Source organism: Phyllobates terribilis, unplaced genomic scaffold (genome assembly GCF_046119375.1).
Source record: "Phyllobates terribilis strain yellow unplaced genomic scaffold, ASM4611937v1 Scaffold_7__3_contigs__length_470593459, whole genome shotgun sequence".
NCBI lineage: Eukaryota > Metazoa > Chordata > Amphibia > Anura > Dendrobatidae > Phyllobates > Phyllobates terribilis.
The window spans coordinates 65147355-65167318 of record NW_027362767.1 but is presented as its reverse complement, the minus strand read 5'-3'; the positions used below and the strand labels follow the sequence as shown (position 1 = coordinate 65167318).

Below are 19964 nucleotides of genomic sequence, written 5' to 3'. Positions count from 1 at the left end.
CACAGACTACGAGGTGCATAACGATCACGGTCGCAGTGAGTTTGACCTGGGCCAAAGGGGAACTTGCTGACGCTCGTGCTTATTTCAGCTGGCACATTCTGCTGAAATGCATTAAATGTGTTAGAGAACAGCAGAAGAACAGGGAGCATTACTACAGGATGGACCCAGGAGCTGGGACATTACACCAGAAAGGGGCCCAGGATGGGGGGCATTATTACTGGAAGGGTCCAGGGTGGGGACCTCAAACTAGAATGGAGGAACTTATTACTGAAAGGGCCCAGGATGGGGGACATTACTATGGTAAGGGGCCCAGGGTAGGGGACATTATTCCTAGAAGGGTCCAAGATGCGGTATTACCCTAGAATGGGGGACATTATTACTGGAAGGTTCTAGGATGCGGATATTACACTAGAATGGGGGACATTATTCCTAGAAGGGTCCAAGATGCGGATATTACACTAGAATGGGGGACATTATTCCTAGAAGGGTCCAAGATGCGGATATTACACTAGAATGGGGGACATTATTCCTAGAAGGGTCTAAGATGCGGATATTACACTAGCATGGGGGACATTATTACCGGAAGGCTCCAGGATGCTTATATTACACTAGAATGGGGGACATTATTCCTAGAACGGTCCAAGATGCAGATATTACTGTAGCATCAGCGTCTCTGCCTCCTGCCCTGGTCCGGCGTCTCCTCCTCCTTCCGCCTGCTCCACGCCTTGCACCAACCTTCCAAAGGTCGGTCTCTCCCCAGGTCCTTGCCTCAGCATCTGTTAGGGTGAACACTTTGGTATGTTCACTAGTTGCCTGCTCCTGGCCTAATGGATATGATCAAGTGCATGCAAGAAAGAATAACATCAGACACACACACACAGTCGGATGTAAGCTCTCCTTGATCAGCTATGGCACAGCTCCAAGTGTGTTTATTCAACCCGAACATAGACTTATATTAACACTGTATGTGGGCTCGGTTAGCTCAGAATGTGAATAACCAGGTGTACTGATTGGTTAGTACGTGTGGTCGTGGTCCATGAGGTCATCCGGGGGCGCAGTCCCTAGGTCATCAGGGGGCGTAGTCCGTGAGGTCATCAGGGGCCGTGATCCATGAGGTCATCAGGGGGCGTAGTCCATGAGGTCATCAGGGGGCGTAGTCCATGAGGTCATCAGGGGGCATAGTCCATGAGGTCATCAGGGGGCATAGTACATGAGGTCATCAAGGTGGGTTGGTCCATGAGATCATCAAGGGGCGTAGTCCATAAGGTCATCAAGGTGGGTTAGTCCTTCTATAGACTGCAGCTTCCTCCCAAAACAGAGCATTGCGTGATGAAACAGGAAATGGCAGCCATCTTTTGATCTAAACAACCTTATGTAAGGTGAAATAATACACTTTGTGGGTCTTTTCTCTCAATCTCCTATGCCTTGAGGTTAATTAAGTATTTGAGCCTATAGCTCTCCTCAACACATCCATCCCTGAATCTATGCAGGTAGACCAGGTAAAGATGGTCAAGTTTCGCCAGGAGGTCCACCAAGCCGAGGGAAGATTCATTTACTGTAGCAGTTCAGAGCATCTTGTTATGATCTGCTACAAGAACTAAGGAAAGATAGGAAAACTGTCCCTACAATAGGACTAAGCTGATTCCCTACGATGCAGCGGGCAACCTGTTCCTTGTGAACAGACCCGCCTTCGGACTCAGCTAGTTTGAACGCAGACCTATAGATATAAGGGAGGGGTCCCTAAAAGTACTAAGGACTGGGACAAAATTGGACACCTCCTAACAGAAGTTGTAGCGGAGCAAAAAGACAAAAATACTTAGAGGTCCAAGGACCAAGCAAACTATAGAGAGAGGTACAAAGCACCTGGCTAGATTAAGAGTCAAAGTAACACTGAAGTCCAGCAAAGCCAGAAGGGCGGAGCTGGAATAAATAGGCAGCAGGTCACGTGACCACAAAATAGAAAAAACTAACAGGAGGGTTCTAACAGTACCCCCTCTTCTATGAGGATCCTCCGGATCCTCCAGGCCCAGGCCTATCAGGGAACCTCCTGTGAAACGCTCTGATAAGTCTAGGAGCAGAGACATCATCTGCCCTTACGCAGGAGTTATCCTCAGGACCGAAACCTTTCCAAGCGACGAGATACTGCAATCTCCCTCTATACCTTCTGGAATTCAGGATACGAGAAATTTCATATTCACCGTCTTCCACCACCGGAGGAACTGTGACAGTGGCATCCCTATCCGATACATCAGCTTTTTTCAACAAGGAAACATGAAACACCGGACTAATCTTCCAGGAGGTGGGAACCTCCAACCTAACAGCAGACTGGTTAACCACCTGAAGCACCTTAAATGGTCCCACAAACTTCGGACCCAATTTCTTAGAAGGAATCCTCAACCGCAGATTCTTTGAGGACAACCAAACCATGTCACCAACCGTAAACAAAACCTCTTGACGTTTCCTGTTAAAATACTTCTTGAACTTTTCGTTAGCCTCCTGAAGATTACAACGTACATCAGTCCAAACTCTCTCCAAATCACCGGAAAAATTCTCCTCCTCCGGCACAGCCGACACCAATTTGGAGAACGAACCAAACGACGGATGTCTCCCAGTACAACAAAAAAACGGAGAACACCCAGCAGAAGAGGATGTATGGTTGTTAAGAGCAAATTCAGCAAGTGGCAGAAGCTCAGACCACCCCTCTTGATTGTCTGCCACAAAACAACGCAAAAACTGCTCAACATCCTGGTTCTTTCTTTCAGTCTGTCCATTAGACTCAGGATGATTCCCAGATGAAAATGACAAATGGACTCCCAACCTGTCACAAAAGGCACGCCAAAAACGAGCCACAAACTGAGATCCCCTATCAGAAACAATGTCTGTGGGAACACCATGGAGTCTGACAATTTCCTGGACAAAAGCTTTAGCGAGTGTCTTAGCGCAGGGTAGTTTAATGAAAGGAACCAAGTGACACATCTTGCTAAAACGGTCCACGACCACCCAGATGACAGTGAAACCCTCAGACACAGGAAGGTCAGTAATAAAATCCATTGCAAGATGCGTCCAAGGTGCACTAGGAACCTCCAGAGGGCAAAGCAACCCCGCAGCAGAAGCATGTGAAGCCTTTGATCTAGCACACACCGTACATTGACGCACCCATTTAATGATTTCCTTCTGCCACCCAGGCCACCAAAATCTGTGACCTACCAGTCTCTTGGTCTCAGAAATTCCTGGATGACCTGCCAACCGAGACTCATGATACTCCACAAACAACTCTCTCCTAAAGGTTCTAGGTACAAACAACCTCCCATGGGGAGTGTTAGATGGGGCATCCTCCTGGGCTTTCAGAATCCCATCTTCCACAATAGAGTCCAATGCTGCTATCACAACTCCTTCCTGTAAAATGCTCTCCTCCTCCTCGGTACCAACCATGGGAGAAAAGCTACGAGATAAAGCATCAGCTTTAACATTCTTAGTACCCGGGATGTAAGTAACAGAAAAATTAAACCGCAAAATAAAAAGTGCCCACTTAGCCTGACGGGCATTCAAGCGCTTGGCAGCATCTAGATAGATCAGATTCTTATGATCAGTGAAAACCTGAATGGGAAATTTAGCACCTTCCAAGAAATGACGCCAATGTTCAAATGCGAGTTCGATAGCCAGCAATTCCCGATTACCAACATCGTAATTAAGTTCGGTTTCTGAAAATTTTTTTGAAAAAAAAAGCACAGGGATGAACCCCATCCTTGTTCTCCTGAGACAAAACCGACCCCCACCGAAGAAGCATCAACCTCGACCAAAAAAGGCTTGGTCTCATCAGGGTGCATAAGGATGGGGGCAGAACTGAACCTCTCCTTGAGATACACAAAAGCTTCAATGGCCTCAGTAGTCCACTGGACCGTATTCGCACCTTTCCTGGTGAGATCGGTCAGCGGCTTAACAATTATAGAAAAATTCTTAATGAATTTTTTGTAATACTTGGCGAAACCCAAAAACCTCTGTATCGATTTCAAACCAATAGGCCTAGGCCATTCCTGCACAGCCTGAACCTTCACCGGGTCCATCTCAAAGCCCTCGCTGGAGATAATGTAGCCCAAAAAACTTATTCTCTGCACAGCGAACTCACATTTCTCCAGCTTAGCAAAAAGTGAATTGTCACTTAATAACTGCAATACCTCACATACGCTCTGCCAATGAGACTCCAGATCCGGCGAATAAATCAAAATGTCATCCAAATACACCACCACATTCTTACCAATCAAAGGTCTCAGGATGTCATTAATAAGGTTCTGAAAAAACGCTGGTGCATTGGTAAGACCAAAAGGCGTAACCAGATTCTCAAAATGACCCACCGGGGTGTTAAAAGCAGTCTTCCATTCATCACCCTCCTACATTTGCAACAAATTGTATGCCCCCCAGAGATCAATTTTAGAGAACCACTTGGCCCCCACTAACTGGTTAAACAAGTCAGGAATTAACGGCAGTGGGTAGGAATTGCGTACGGTAATTTTATTAATTTCGCGAAAGTCCAGACATGGACGTAAACCGCCGTCCTTTTTTTTTACAAAAAAAAATCCAACAGCCACAGGTGACTTAGAAGGTCTAATGTGACCAGCAGCCAAGCTCGTCTGTATGTATTCCTCCAAGGCCTTTCTTTCAGGGATAGTAAGATTAAATAAGTGACTCTTGGGAAGAGTAGCTCCAGGAACAAACTCAATGGTGCAATCATAGTCCCTATGAGGAGGGAGAATTTGCGACTCCTCCTCCGAAAAAACCTTCCAAAAATCCTGAATAGGTACAGGTAATTCCCCTTTTTCCACAGCAGCAATGCGACCGTTACACCATTTATCATAACACTTAGGACTCCAAGATTTAATCTCATTAGTAGACCAGTCCAGTAAAGGATTGTGCAGTTTTAACCAAGGCAAACCTAAAACTACTGGAGAAGGTAAATTATTTAATACCACTAAATCCAAATTCTCTTGGTGAATACCATTAATAGTGAGGGGAAATTCAAAAACCTTGTGAGTAACACATTTCAAAGGAGTGTTATCAACAGCAACCACAGAAATAGGAGATGACAAAGGTTTGGGTTCCAATTTAAGTTTTTCCAAAAATCCCTTATCAATCACATTCAGTGTAGAACCACAATCCACAAATACCTGAAATTCAATCAACTCCTCCTGCAATGAGGTGCTCCCTGAAAGAAATACTCCCTTAGAGTTTAAACAAGCAATACGGGCGTAACTGACCTTTTTTTTTCTTTGTTTAACAGAAGCTCACAGTTCTTAACAAAATGGTCAGATTTACCACAATAAAAACACAATCCCTTGGAAAACCTGTGGTCTTTTTCCTGAGAGCTTAGTGGCATCGCCCCAATCTCCATCGGTTCTCCGCCGTCCGAGCAGACCCTCTGATGACTAGGAGCTGCCATAGCAGGATTTTTCTCTTCATTAACCCTAGCACGCAGTCTCCTGTCCACACGTATAGCTATTTGCATGGCTTCTTGTAAGTTTCCAGGTGCAGGGAAAGCAATCAGCAGATCCTTAACCCTTTCACTTAAACCAGCAAGAAACAAACATTTTAATGCTGAATCATTGTATTCCACTTCAGAAGACCACCTTCTGAAGTGTGTACAATAATTTTCAACATCACCTGACCCCTGCTTTAAACGTCTCAGTTGTGTCTCAGCAGATGAAACTCGATCAGGATCATCATACAACAACCCCATAGCAGAAAAAAAATCTTCCACTGATCTAAAACACGGATCATTAGGTTGGAGAGAAAAAGCCCATCCCTGTGGTTCCTTGCGCAAAAGTGACATGATAAACCCAATGCTCTGTGATTCATTCCCAGAGGACCTGGGTCTCAGAGTTGTTTGATCGCCTAAAGGGCGCCAAGGTCTTTACTAAGCTCGATCTCCGTGGCGCATACAATCTGATCCGGATTCGCCAAGGTGACGAGTGGAAGATGGCATTCAACACTCGGGATGGCCACTACGAGTACCATGTGATGCCCTTCGGACTCTGCAACGCACCAGCAGCCTTCCAGGAACTGGTGAATGACATCTTCCGAGATCTTCTATATTCATGCGTGGTAGTGTACCTGGACGATATCCTAGTGTTCTCTTCGGATCTGCCCTCACATCGAAGAGACGTTCGACAGGTATTGCAGAGGCTCAGGAGGAGTCATCTGTATGCCAAATTTGAGAAATGTGTTTTCGAACAGACATCTCTTCCCTTCCTGGGATACATAATCACGGAAACCGGGCTCATGATGGATCCAGAGAAGGTATCTGCTGTCCTAAAGTGGCCCTGACCTGAAGGGTTGAAGGCTATACAGTGGTTTCTGGGATTCGCTAATTATTATCACCTGTTCATTCCTCATTTTTCCTCCTGGACTGCTCCCATCTCTGTCTTGACCCGCAAAGGGGTCACTCCCAAGCAATGGACCCCAGAGGCGGAAGAAGCCTTTGTGTCCTTGAAACAAGCCTTCTCTGCTGCTCCGGTGCTTCATCGTTCTGACTATAACAAGCAGTTCTTCCTGGAGGTGGATGCCTCTTCCTCTGGGGCCGGGGCAGTTCTCACCCAGAAAACCTCGTCTGGACGAATGGTGACCTGCAGCTTTTTTTCCAAGCTCTTCTTGCCCTCAGAAGGCAACTATTCCATTGGAGATCGGGAACTGCTGGCCATAAAACTGGCGCTGGTAGAGTGGCGGTTCCTACTGGAGGAGGCCCTGCATCCAGTGGTCATCTACACGGACCACAAGAATCTCGCCTACTTGCAGTCCGCTCAACAACTCAATCCTTGTCAGGCCAGATGGTCCCTGTTTTTTGCCCGCTTCAATTTCATTCTCCACTTCCGACCGGGATATAAGAATATCAAGGCAGACGCGCTCTCCAGATCGTTTCTGTCAACTGACCAAGAGGAGGAGCCTCAACACATCATTGAGTCCTCCAAAATAATTACTGTTGCTCCGTTTGATCTGTCTCATCTTCCCCCTGATAAAACTTTCGTGGCGGCTCCGGATAGGAAGAGGGTCCTGCTCTGGGGTCATTCGTCTAAACTAGCAGGCCATGCCGGACAGAGGAAAACGTCCCTGCTTATTTCCCTACATTATTGGTGCCCGGCCCTACGTAAGGATGTTGCGGATTTCGTCTCTGCCTGCTCTTCCTGCACCCGAAACAAGATGCCTAGGCAACTTCTGACGGGTCGACTGCTTCCTTTACCCGTGCCTTCCACCCTGTGGCAGCATATCACAATGGATTTCATCACGGATCTTCCTGTATCAGCCGGATGTACTGTCATTTGGGTGGTTGCTGACCGCTTCTCCAAGATGGCTCATTCCTCTACCCGGTCTACCCTCTGCGCCAGAGCTTGCTAAAGTGTTCTTTCTGCACATCTTCCGTCTCCACAGCTTACCTCTTCATATTGTCTCGGATAGAGGGGTCCAGTTTACTTCACACTTCTGGAAAGCCATGTGCAAGCTGCTAAAAGTTGCATTAGACTTCTCTTCGGCTTATCATCCACAGTCTAATGACCAGGTTGAGCTTATCAATCAGATCCTCACTAGCTCCATCGGCACTTTGTCAACGCCCACTATAGCAACTGGGTGCAGCTCCTGCCTTGGGCCGAATTTTCCTACAATGATCATGTGAGTGAGTCCTCTGCCAAGTCTCCGTTTTTGTGGTATACTGTCAGCATCCCAATATTCCGTTTCCTATTTCCACTTCTGTTGATAATCCCGCCGCAGAGTCTCTTGCTAAAGACTTTTCTGTGATCTGAGAGGACACTAAGTCTTCAGTGCTACAGTCCTCTGAGCGGATGAAGAGACATGCAGACAAGACACATCTGCATCCGCTGGTGCTTCGTCCAGGGGACAAGGTTTGGTTATCATCCAAGTATGTGCTCTTCAAGATACCCTTATACAAGTTGGGTCCGCGGTTCATCGGTCCTTTCGAAATTTTGAGTCAAATCAATCCGGTGGCGTAAAAGTTGAAACTCCTTGCCTCGTTACGGATCCCCATTTCCTTTCATGTGTCTCTCCTCAAGCCTGTCGTCCTCAATTCCTTCTCTGACGATTCGGGTACCACTTCAGCTCCAGTCTCCGCTGAGGACGTTTTTGATGTAGAGAACATTCTAGCTACCAAAAGGGTAACAGGAAACTTTCTTTCTTGTGGATTGGAGGGGGTTTGGTCCTGAGGAGAGATCTTGGGAGACCAGGGAGAACATTCATGCTCCCCTTCTTCTGAAAAAATTTCTTGCGGGCTTGAAGAAGAGGGGGCGTAAAGGGGGAGGTACTGTAGCGTCGCCTGGCAGAGACTCCGCTCCCCTTACCGCCGCGGCCCTGGTCCGGCGTCTCCTGCTCCTTCCTCCTGCTCCCACACCGTGCCTGCCCGGGGTGCGCGCACAGCGCGCAGATCCCCGGGCACTGCTCTTAGAGCACGCGCGCGCGCTCCCTGTTTCTTAAAGGGGTCGCTCACGCCATCCTAAAATGTCCCCGGCCAATGGAGGTGCCTGCGCAATGTTGTAGTTTGTTGTCTAAACACTCTCTCCAGCCCTCAGGTCCCAGTGCTTGCCCGCCAGCCTGTCTATCAGCCGTGCCCGCCAGTCTGTCTATCAGCCGTGCGCGCCAGCTTGTCTATCAGCCGAGCCTGTCCGTCTTCCTGCACTACCTGCCTGCCTACCAGCCATGCTCATCTGCCAGACCATCTGCCGTGCCTGTCCGCTTCGGCTACCAGTCCCATGGGGGTCGCCTACTCTCTCAAGGTCGGTCCCAGAGTGGCACCTGGACCACCTTCCCGGTCCCTCCTTGGCTCACGGAGTCGACTAAGCCGCTGTGTAGCCAGGGTCGGTCCAGGTAGGCTCTTAGTCACTCCCCTCTGGTGCCTCCTTGCACCACGGCACAGTGGTTCCACCATCCGTATCCGTAACAATTACAATAGAATGGGGGACATTATTCCTAGAAAGGTCCAAGATGCGGATATTAAACTAGAATCGGGGACATTATTACTGGAAGGGTCCAGGATGTGGACATTACACTAGAATGGGGGACATTATTACTGGAAGGGGAACAGGTTGCATGCCATTATATCAGGAAAGGGCCCAGAATGGATGACATTAGTACAGGATGGGGGACATTATTAGATTATGGGGGGTCCAGGCCCAAATTTTGCTTCTGGGCTGATCAGACTTTAGTTATTCCACTGTAGACTACTACAGTGTTTTAAAAAGAATTGCCTCTGAATTTGGTAAAGTATCTGCAAAAATTTGTGGGCATATTGGATTTGAATATGCCCATTTGTTTGCCCCTACAGGACGTAAGGTGCCACCAGAACTGTCTTCAGTGACATATCTCCATCTCTCTATTAAAAAGCATGGACACTAGGGAGGAGCGAGGAATACGTGTCAGATTTTTTTTTAATAAAACATTCTTTGCACAGTAGGATTTGTGCATGCTTTTTATATGCTTTGTCATAATATCATAAACTAAAAAAAAATATTTCGCTAGTCCAAAAGCTGATTGCAGTTCCCTATATATCTGTGTTACAGAGGCCGAGCTTCTTCTACACTGAGAGACCGCAGATTCTTTGAGGTACGAGTATCTCTCCTGCTCTTGTAATGATGGGAATCAAACATGAAACTTGAGTAAGGGCTGATTATTATTACATGTCAGCTTCAGGTGGGAACATTCCTCGTCCTGCGAGAAAATGATAGTCATGTATTATAGTCATATCCCACCTGGCACCATATCAGATGAGGGATAATCCATTGTATATGAGCAGAACTTGTAGTGTTTTCCTCTACGCTGCTGTTTTTTTTTCCATCTATTTCCTCTTCTCATTTTACAAGCCAAAATTAAATATAATAAAACAATTCAATACATTACTATTATAGGAAATATACTGGACTGCATTGTTTCCTTCAGAATTAACTTTTGTAGTCTATCCATTGTGATGCTTCTGCATAGCAGACAGATATTAGATACAGTAGATAGATAGATAGATTGATAGATACAAATAGATATGTGATTGATAGATATTAGATAGATAATGAAGTAAATATATTAGATAAAAAGTAGATAATTGATAGATAAATAGATATTATATAAATTGATAGATATTAGAAATATATTAGATAGTTATGTGATAGATAGATGTGGGATAGATAGATCGATGGATAGATAGATAGATAGATAGATAGATAGATAGATAGATAGATAGATAGATAGATAGATAGATAGATAGGAGATACATAGGCCATATATAACACACAATTTCATCTGCAGTTCAAATTACAAAAAAAGTCTGAATTTCTGCAAGACTTTATAAACAGGACCAGATTTATAACTCTAGCTGCCCTCGGGCAAAACATTTCGTGGGGGCCCCTCCTTTTTTAAAAGGAAGCGTAGGGAGGGAGACGTGCTAAAATTATTCAGGCATAAGATAGAAATGTATTCACTTACAATATATTATAATATTGCACACAGAAGTAGAATTATAGCAGAAATAACCTTAACATTACATGATATGCCCATATTGTGTATGAACCTATGCCACTACAGTGCCCAAGTAATAATACCCAAATATTAACACCGCCAGACACTGTCCAAATAATAAAGCTATATAATATTTAAATAATGATATCACTACCATATACTGCCCCATAGTAAAGCCTCCATTATGCTGGGTCTCATATTTATTTTTATAGTATATATATTCTTGTATAAAAGCCTCCAAAAAGTTTGGATCTGCACAGTTATCAGTCTCATTGTGCATAGAAGATAATGAAAAGAACACTTTTTTTTTTTATAATTAATCCCAATTCGGTTCATTTCTCACATTGGCGTGTCTGTTCCCTCCAGTGCTTGTACAGCTACTGCATTCAAGTTGGCTGGGTCGTGTTCAGACGCAAGAAACTGGAAGCAATTCAGGAAGAGATTGGCAGAATATTGCGTACTGATCATTTTAATCCTGCCCTAAGGATGACAGATATCATGCCAGGCAGAAACCTGTCTGGGAATAAGAAGAAGAAGATGGCTACATATGCTAATGACAGGTGAAAGACGATATTGCGTAAGACTCAATTGCGGGATCAGCATTCATTCACAACGACAGTGGGTAATCAAACAGAGGTCTTTACATTGGTCATTATATGCATTTTCCCCTCTGCTGGCTCTACAGTCATGGCCAAAAGTTTTGAGAATGACGCCAAAATTATATTTTCACATGATCTGCTGGCCTCTGGTTTTTATTAGTGTTTGTCTGATGTTTATATCACCTACAGAAATATAATTGCAATCATATTATGAGAACCAATAGGTTATATTGACAGTTAGAATGAGTTAATGCAGCAAGTCAATATTTGCAGTGTTGCCCCTTCTTCTTCAAGACCTCTGTAATTCTCCCTGGCATGCTCTCAATCAACTTTTGGACCAAATCCTGACTGATAGCAGTCCATTCTTGCATAATCAATGCTTGCATTTTGCCAGAATTTGTTGGTTTTTGTTTGTCCACCCGTCTCTTGATGATTGACCACAAGTTCTCAATGGGATTAAGATCTGGGGAGTTTCCAGGCCATGGACCCAAAATCTCTATGTTTTGTTCCATGAGCCATTTAGTTATCACCTTTGCTTTATGGCAAGGTGCTCCATCATGCTGGAAAAGGCATTGTTGGGCGCCAAACTGCTCTTGGACGGTTGGGAGAAGTTGCTCTTGGAGGACATTCTGGTACCATTCTTTATTCATGGCTGTGCTTTTAGGCAAGACTGTGAGTGAGCCGATTCCCTTGGCTGAGAAGCAACCCCACACATGAATGGTTTCAGGATGCTTTACAGTTGGCATGAGACAAGACTGGTGGTAGCGCTCACCTCTTCTTTTCCGAATAAGCTGTTTTCCAGATGTCCCAAACAATCGAAAAGGGGATTCATCAGAGAAAATGACTTAGCCCCAGTCCTCAGCAGGCCACTCCCTGTACCTTTTGCAGAATATCAGTCGGTCCCTGATGTTTTTTCTGGAGAGAAGTGGCTTCTTTGCTGCCCTCCTTGAAACCAGCCCTTGCTCAAAGAGTCTCCGCCTCACAGTGCGTGCAGAAGCACTCACACCAGCCTGCTGCCATTCCTGAGCAAGCTCGGCACTGCTGGTAGTCCGATCCCGCAGCTGAAACAGTTTTAAGATACGGTCCTGGCGCTTGCTGGTCTTTCTTGGGCGCCCTGGAGCCTTTTTTACAACAATGGAAGCTCTCTCCTTGAAGTTCTTGATGATGCGATAGATTGTTGACTGAGGTGCAATCTTTGTAGCTGCGATACTCTTCCCTGTTAGGCCATTTTTGTGCAGTGCAATGATGGCTGCACGTGTTTCTTTAGATATAACCATGGTTAACTGAAGAGAAACAATGATACCAAGAACCAGCCTCCTTTTAAAGTGTCCAGTGATGTCATTCTTACTTAATCATGACTGATTGATCGCCAGCCCTGTCCTCATCAACACCCACACCTGTGTTAATGGATCAATCACTAAAACGATGTTAGCTGCTCCTTTTAAGGCAGGACTGCAATGATGTTGAAATGTGTTTTGGGGGTTAAAGTTCATTTTCTGGGCAAATATTGACTTTGCAAGTACAGTAATTGCTGTTAAGCTGATCACTCTTTGACATTCAGGAGTATATGCAAATTGCCATTACAAAAAATGAAGCAGTAAACTTTGGAAAAATTACTATTTGTCTCATTCTCAATACTTTTGGCCATGACTGTATTTCTAATGTTCAGTTCTCCCTGAGCTAGTGGAGCAGACACACTGCTATTAATGTTAATATTATTTATATTTACAGCATCATTGATTCTATGTGTCTGTACATGTGAACAGGCTGCTATGATGCTGCCCTTACACCGCACACACAGACACGAGGGATTCCTATATCTGTGTAACATATGTTCAGACGTAGCAGCATGGAGGACATTATAATGAGCAGTGTAGCTGTGAATCCATCACTGTGGTGAGATAAACACTTACTACAAAGCAAAAGCACTTCCTCCTTCTCACTTCTCGCTAGGTTTCAATAGGCAGCTGTAATATGTTCCCTCAGTGAGCTGGACGTCCATCTTGATTTAATCAAAGATTGATTTTAGAGAGAACCTATGATAAAATCAAAATGAACATATTCACTATAGTAAGTAAATAAATGAATAGTAATTTTGATAAAAAAAAAGTCGTAAAAGCCATCCCAGGTGTAGGCAATCAGGACGGTCCCTAACTCTTGTAGTTCAGCTCACTTACGTGTCAACAGACCTCAATATAGATGAGAACCAAGCAGGACCCAGACCCGACTGCTCAGACACCTGTGCGTGGAAAGCTATATAAATAAAATGAGCAAGCCAAAAAGGGGGAGCCACGCCTCTGTTTGTACAAGGTACAAAAAACTAAAGCAAAGCCAAAAATAAAGAGCCGGATCATATACTGGTATAAGTGCAGTGCATAGGTGTGCATTCACACTGTGGCCATGTAACAGACCGAACCTAAGATAGAATCAGAATGAATGTGAATGCACTCCTAAGCATTGCACTTATAACAACATGTGTTCCAGCTCATTTTTTCTGTTTTGCTTCAGTTTTTTTTGTACTTTGTACTGTAGCAATGCCAGATAGGCTAGGGTTAAAGGCTAGCTCTGCAGGCTTTGATTTTTGCACCTGGCTGGCTCTGTATATACACAGCCTAGTGTTCATCTGAGTCAGTCAGCTTAGGGAAGCTGAGCAGACTGGATGTGTCTTGAAGCTGAAAAGAGAGACAAGCCAGAATCCCTCTCTGAGAAGAGTCTGAGCAGGCCATATGCAGAGAAGCACAAGTATCAGTGGACGGTATGGACAATAGCTGTTTTGTTTCACCGAGCTGGGGCTAGCGCAGCCATGTAGGAGTAGTCAGGGTCTGTTCTGTTTAGTTAGTACCTGGTCAAGGCTAAGGATTTATGTTTATGGGTTTGTTTTAGTGCAGTGGAAAGCAATAAAAACTGCACGCGTTTGGACCAAAACTGCATTGCCTGTGTGAATGCTACCTAAGACTTAATGCCTACCAGATAGAGTGAATCCCTATAGTACATACAGAGGCGTGGCTCCCTTTTTGGGGCTGTTCATTTTGTCTATATAGCTTTCCACGGACAGGTGTCTGAACAGTCAGGACCCAGGTCCTTCTCTGCCCTTAGCTATTTTGATGTCTGCTGACACACAGGGGAGGTAAAAGAGTTAGGTACAGTCTTGATTGGGGTCACCTTGTCGCGGTGGGATGGCTTTTACGTTTTTTAATCAAAATAGTGTTACCTAAGTCTCTTATGTTATTTATATGTATTATTACTATTTGCTTTCTTACTGCAGGGTATTTGCTCATTTTGTTTTTATCTTAGGTTAAGTCTGTTAAATGGCCACAGTGTGAATGCGCACCTATGCATTACACTTATACCAAAGATTGCTTTTAGCAGTTTGTCACAGTAAATTATGTGCACAGGAAGCAAGGAGAGGAGGGGAATGTGGCTCATAAGAGGAGAAAGATGCAAGTTTCTCCAATACTTTACAACCCCAACTCTCTTATAGCCATATTTTATTCACAATAGGTCGACCCTGTCCCACCTTTTTTTTAGATGTTTTGATGTCATCAGTCTCTAAATGTGTTCATTTCTTAAAATGAAATGAAAATGTTTAATATTCACCTTCTGATCTGTATGTTGTGTTGTGAATAAAATACGACTATAAGAGGTTTCCATATCAGTGCATTCTTATTTTCTTTACATTTTATACAGCGTCACAACATTTTTTGGAATTGGGCTTGTATATTACAGAGTTTCTTATCATTGTACTATTGATTTATTCAAAGTTTGTTGGCCGTGTATTTCTTTCCCTGTGATAACTGAGCTCCTCCGGCTGCCAGCATTGTCCTGTGACTACATTTGCATTCAGTATACTAACCACAGGATACCGTGTCATAGTACATTATAATAGAGACTTACTAATGTCCCCAGTTTGCATTAACATTGCACAGAACACGAGGTTTGCAGCTGCACAAACAGCTCGGGAGCCGCACCTTGAACTACAACTGATACTGATACATGTAATTGATAACACACCCATCATGTATTATTAATATTATAGATTGGTCTGATGTTAAAGAGAACATATCAGTAAGAATCTTCCTGAAGTAGTGCAGGACAGGAAAACATTCCCAAGAATACCTATACTCTCGTCAGCCGGTGCCCTGTTGGACTCCAAAACTAGGCTTCCAAGTGCACCTATGGGAATATAAGTGCACTTGCAGTCCCCGTCTCTTCTTCTTCCCGCCCTTTGCTTCTTGATTGACAGCGGAGAGCATAGGGGACTTTATGCAGCAGAGTCTTTGTCAATCAATAAGTGGGTGGCGGGGTGGAGGGAGAAGATGAGCTGAGGACTGCAAGTGCACCGATTAGCCCACAAGTGCATTTCTGATCCTAATTTGCGTATGATTAAAATACAAATATTGTTGCAGCAGAGCGCCGGATGACAACAGAATAGATATTCTTGGATTCTCACTTTTTCTTTATTAGGCTGTGGCTCAAGGTGACTTTCCAAACATTGTTGAAGATGGCACCGTAATGAAGGCGAGTGTGGTTGCATTGCAGCCCATAACCGGCGACACACACTTTGCAAACAATCCTTATCCGTTGGGGTCCTAATTATGGTGCAATGCAGCATTGCCATGCCGCCATCTTTAGCTGCACATTAGTTATTAAATGGATGCAGCCTGGATGGTGCGGAGATTGCAGCCCACTGCATGCCGACTGATACAGCACGCCATACTGTATTACTACTGCCATAGTCGTAGAGTTCTGTATTTTATGTATAAAAGATTTCTTTTTGGAACAGGAAAACTAATGCGAAAAGAATCCCCATAAAGAAAATCATCACCCAGCGCTCCCCCGTGCTCAGCTCCTTAATTCCAACTCCTAAGGAAAGATCTCAATACCTGTTCCAGCAACATGAGCTTCACCCTAAAGGCAGTGATCAAATGGATATGGAGGAGCCTCTGGATTACAACATCCCAGCCTGGTAAATAAATGATCATGCCTGTTATTCTTCAGTACCTGCTCTGTATTGGCAATTTGTGTTTTAATGTATTTTAAAATTTCTGTCTCTATGCAGCCACCACTAGGGGGAGCTAAAAACAGACAGATGTATACAGATCATATTGAACACACAGGGAGCTGCGCAAATCTGTATGCAGTGAGCTCCCCCTAGTGACAGCTGCAGGTAATCTATAAAAAAACGAATTTAGAATGCCTGAGCCCCATACTGACAATCTGTTGTTCCTGTCATTTTTAGTAGAGCTGCTTAATTAACTATATAAGGGCTGGTCTTCTATATTGAAAACAGATAAATATTCCCATGTTCCCAAGGTATTAATAAAAGAAAGTGGATGAAATCTTTGCCAAAACCCCTGAGCTGTCTGCTCAAAATATATTTTTGAAGCTGATCTGCTTGAAAATTCACATTAAAAAAATTTCAAATACACATTGAATTTTTTTAATGTGAATTTTATAGTGAATCTGCTTCAAAATCCACATAAAAAAACACAATGGTATGTTCACACGCTGTGATTGCACTGCATTTTTTTGCTACAATTTTACAAAATCACAGTGAAAACGCTACACAAGTGCCTGATGTAACGTATCCTAAATTCTCATAGATCTCCAGGATATGTTCACACGTGGCGTTTTTATACTTTTTTTTTTCTCTCTAAAAAACGCATACTCTGGTTGGAAAATCTGTACGTTTTTCATACTTTTTGGTGCGGCCTTAGGTGTGGTTTTTTTCATAATTTTCTGTGTTTTTGTTGCTCAGCTTTCATTGATCTCAGTGGTGAGAAAAGCAGTAAAAAATAAGTAAACCTTTTTCCTGCCAAGGAGGTGCAGAAACGCTGCTGATTTTCTGCAAGCAATTCCTGAACGTGCGCACATAGCCTTAAGCGTTTTTTTTCCTGCTTTTGGAAAACCCATCTGCAAACTGTTCCTTACTCACCCTTCCCAGGTGAAGCACTGAGTCTCTGCAACTGTTCCCAGTGTCTGTTACTTCGTCACGTCAAGAGCGCTGCAGCCATTCAGTGAGCTCAGTGGCTCATGCCCTCAGCTCAGGGATTGGCTGCAGCGCTGCCGTTGTGATGTCAGCGTTGCAGACAATAACAGACACTGAGGCTCAACACTGGACCAGGTGAGGATGAGTAAAGCAGTTTGTTTTCTTAAAGCAAACTGCAGCCAGGGGACATGGGTTTTTCTGAAACTGGAAAACCCCTTCAAGGTCCTAATGCTTTTTGTCTCAAGCTAATGTTTTGCACTCCTGTCATTGGAGCACATACACTGCTACACTTACATACAAAGGGCTTGATAGTAACAGGGCTGCTGCACACTGGAACATAAGAGTAATATGCGAGGAGGGGTGCAAGTACGAGCCAAACATCCGAAAACAAGACAAGACATGAGATCAGCTTCATCTCACGCTCCTCTTTGTCTCCACAGTATTGGGATAATCGGAGAACCTCTGAAACAATTCCACTTTCATGACCTGACGCCATTTGGACTTGATGAAGACGAGGAACCAGATCTGGAAAAACATAATACTGCTTCATCCTTGGACTTCCAAGGCTTCTCGGGTTCTCACTCACCCGTACGGCCCGCTACTGGCCGCCAGAGCCAGGTTATATCGAGAGCCACCACGGAGGCCACGTATTCTGATATTTACTGACAACTATGAGGACTAACTATCCAGACTATGGACTACCCGCGCTAAAGATTTACCAAGTCATCATCTTATGCTGTATCCATTATTATTTAACATTAAAACCGTTCATCTTTTTTTGATTATCAGTTTCATCATTGTGTTATGTTAATGACTGAAAAGTCACTGCCTCCTTCAAGGCTAGGACCCTCTTCTCCCGCTGTTGTCAGTATTTCTATGATTACAGGTCACTCTGTCTTTGTCCAATTTCTAGGATGGGGTAAAAGTAATTGTCATAATTCATAAATGATCTGTCTTAGGCTTTATTCACACATCAGTATTTCATAAGTATTTGTATGCTGAAATCAGGAGTGTGTCCAAAACACAGGACAGGAATCAATCTTTCAATAATAGTTTTTCACAGTAAATTCCACTTCTGGTTTTGGCATACAAACACTGATGCAAAATATTGACGTGTGAATAATCCCCAAAGTATGTGTTCTCATGGGTCGGTAAGAGGCAGCAATGCCAAAAATTGTCAGATAAACTCATGTTTTACAATGAATTTCCTGCACTTTTCCAAAAGTTGAAACAATGGATTTTAATATGCTTCACTAGTAAAACAAAAATTTGCCGTACAGAATCGGCTCATGGGACTACACCCTAGCTGTGCAAATCTTTAATATGTCATTTTCTATAGAAAACTAATTGATAGATAGATACAGGGGCAGACATATCATTGGTGCAACCTATGCGGCTGCACAGGGGCCCAAGAGGTGAGGGGGCCGATTTTTAAAGCAGGTGCAATTTTTCATTTTTAGGAGCTCTTGGGCTGCAAAGGGCCCCTATATTGTTCTTGCACAAGGGCCCTTTTCTGTCAGTGTCCGCCAGTGGTTAGATAGATTAGATAGATAGATAGATAGATAGATAGATAGATAGATAGATAGATAGATAGATAGATAGATAGATAAATAGATAGATAGATAAAGTATTCAGACCCCTTTAAATTTTTCACTCTTTGTTTCATTGCAGCCATTTAGTAAATTCTAAAAAGTTCATTTTTTTCTCATTAAAGTACACTCTGCACCCCATCTTGACTGAAAAAAAACAGAAATATAGAAATTTTTGCAAATTTATTAAAAAAGAAAAACTGAAATATGACATGGTCATAAGTATTCAGACCCTTTGCTCAGTATTGAGTAGAAGCCCCCTTTTGAGCTAGTACAGCCATGAGTCTTCTTGGGAATGATGCAACAAGTTTTTCACAGCTGGATTTGGGGATCCTCTGCCATTCTTCCTTGCAGATCCTCTCCAGTTCCGTCAGGTTGGATGGTGAACGTTGGTGGACAGCCATTTTCAGGTCTCTCCAGAGATGCTCAATTGGGTTTAGGTCAGGGCTCTGGCTGGGCCAGTCAAGAATGGTCACAGAGTTGTTCTGAAGCCACTCCTTTGTTATTTTAGCTGTGTGCTTAGTGTCATTGTCTTGTTGGAAGGTGAACCTTCGGCCAAGTCTGAGGTCCAGAGCACTCTGGAAGAGGTTTTCATCCAGGATATCTCTGTACTTGGCCGCATTCATGTTTCCTTCAATTGCAACCAGTCGTCCTGTCCCTGCAGCTGAAAAACACCCCCATAGCATGATGCTGCCACCACCATGTTTCACTGTTGGGATTGTATTGGGCAGATGATGAGCAGTGCCTGGTTTTCACCACACATACCACTTAGAATTATCACCAAAAAGTTCTATCTTCGTCTCATCAGACCAGAGAATCTTATTTCTCATAGTCTGGGAGTCCTTCATGTGTTTTTGAGCAAACTCTATGTGGACTTTCTTATGTCTTGCACTGAGGAGAGGCTTCCGTCGGGCCACTCTGCCATAAAGGCCCAACTTATTGGAATACAAGGCTAAAAGGATACCACTTATTTGCAAGAAACAGACTTGATAAACGAGGAGGAGGTGTCGCATTGTATGTTAGAAAAGCGAATATCTGCACAGAGATTGAAGCTTCAGAGACTGGGAGTTCTGTGGAAACTGTTTGGGTAAGAATACAAGGAGAGAACAACGGAAAGGACACCATTGTAGGCATTTACTACAGGCCACCTGGGCAAGCTGAAGATATGGATGAACTCTTTATGTATGAAATGACCAAGTTCTCCAAAAAATATGACGTAGTGGTCATGGGAGATTTCAACTATCCAGACATTTGTTGGGAATCTCTCTCAAGTAAAGCTAACAGGTCAAG

At 43.9% G+C, this 19964-nt stretch overlaps 1 protein-coding gene across 2 annotated transcripts in view; it reads left to right on the top strand.

Annotated features, from left to right (window-relative positions):
• PPP1R36 (protein phosphatase 1 regulatory subunit 36) overlaps window positions 1-17853 on the top strand; it is a 42512-nt gene extending 24659 nt beyond the window's left edge. For both annotated transcript variants that reach the window (XM_073638673.1, XM_073638672.1), the window contains 4 exons: window positions 9552-9594; window positions 10864-11057; window positions 15880-16062; window positions 17526-17853. In XM_073638673.1, the coding sequence (XP_073494774.1) occupies window positions 9552-9594; window positions 10864-11057; window positions 15880-16062; window positions 17526-17751 (646 nt within the window). In that variant the 3' untranslated portion in view covers window positions 17752-17853. The remainder of the gene's footprint in view (window positions 1-9551; window positions 9595-10863; window positions 11058-15879; window positions 16063-17525) is intronic.
• Window positions 17854-19964: the final 2111 nt, after the last annotated feature.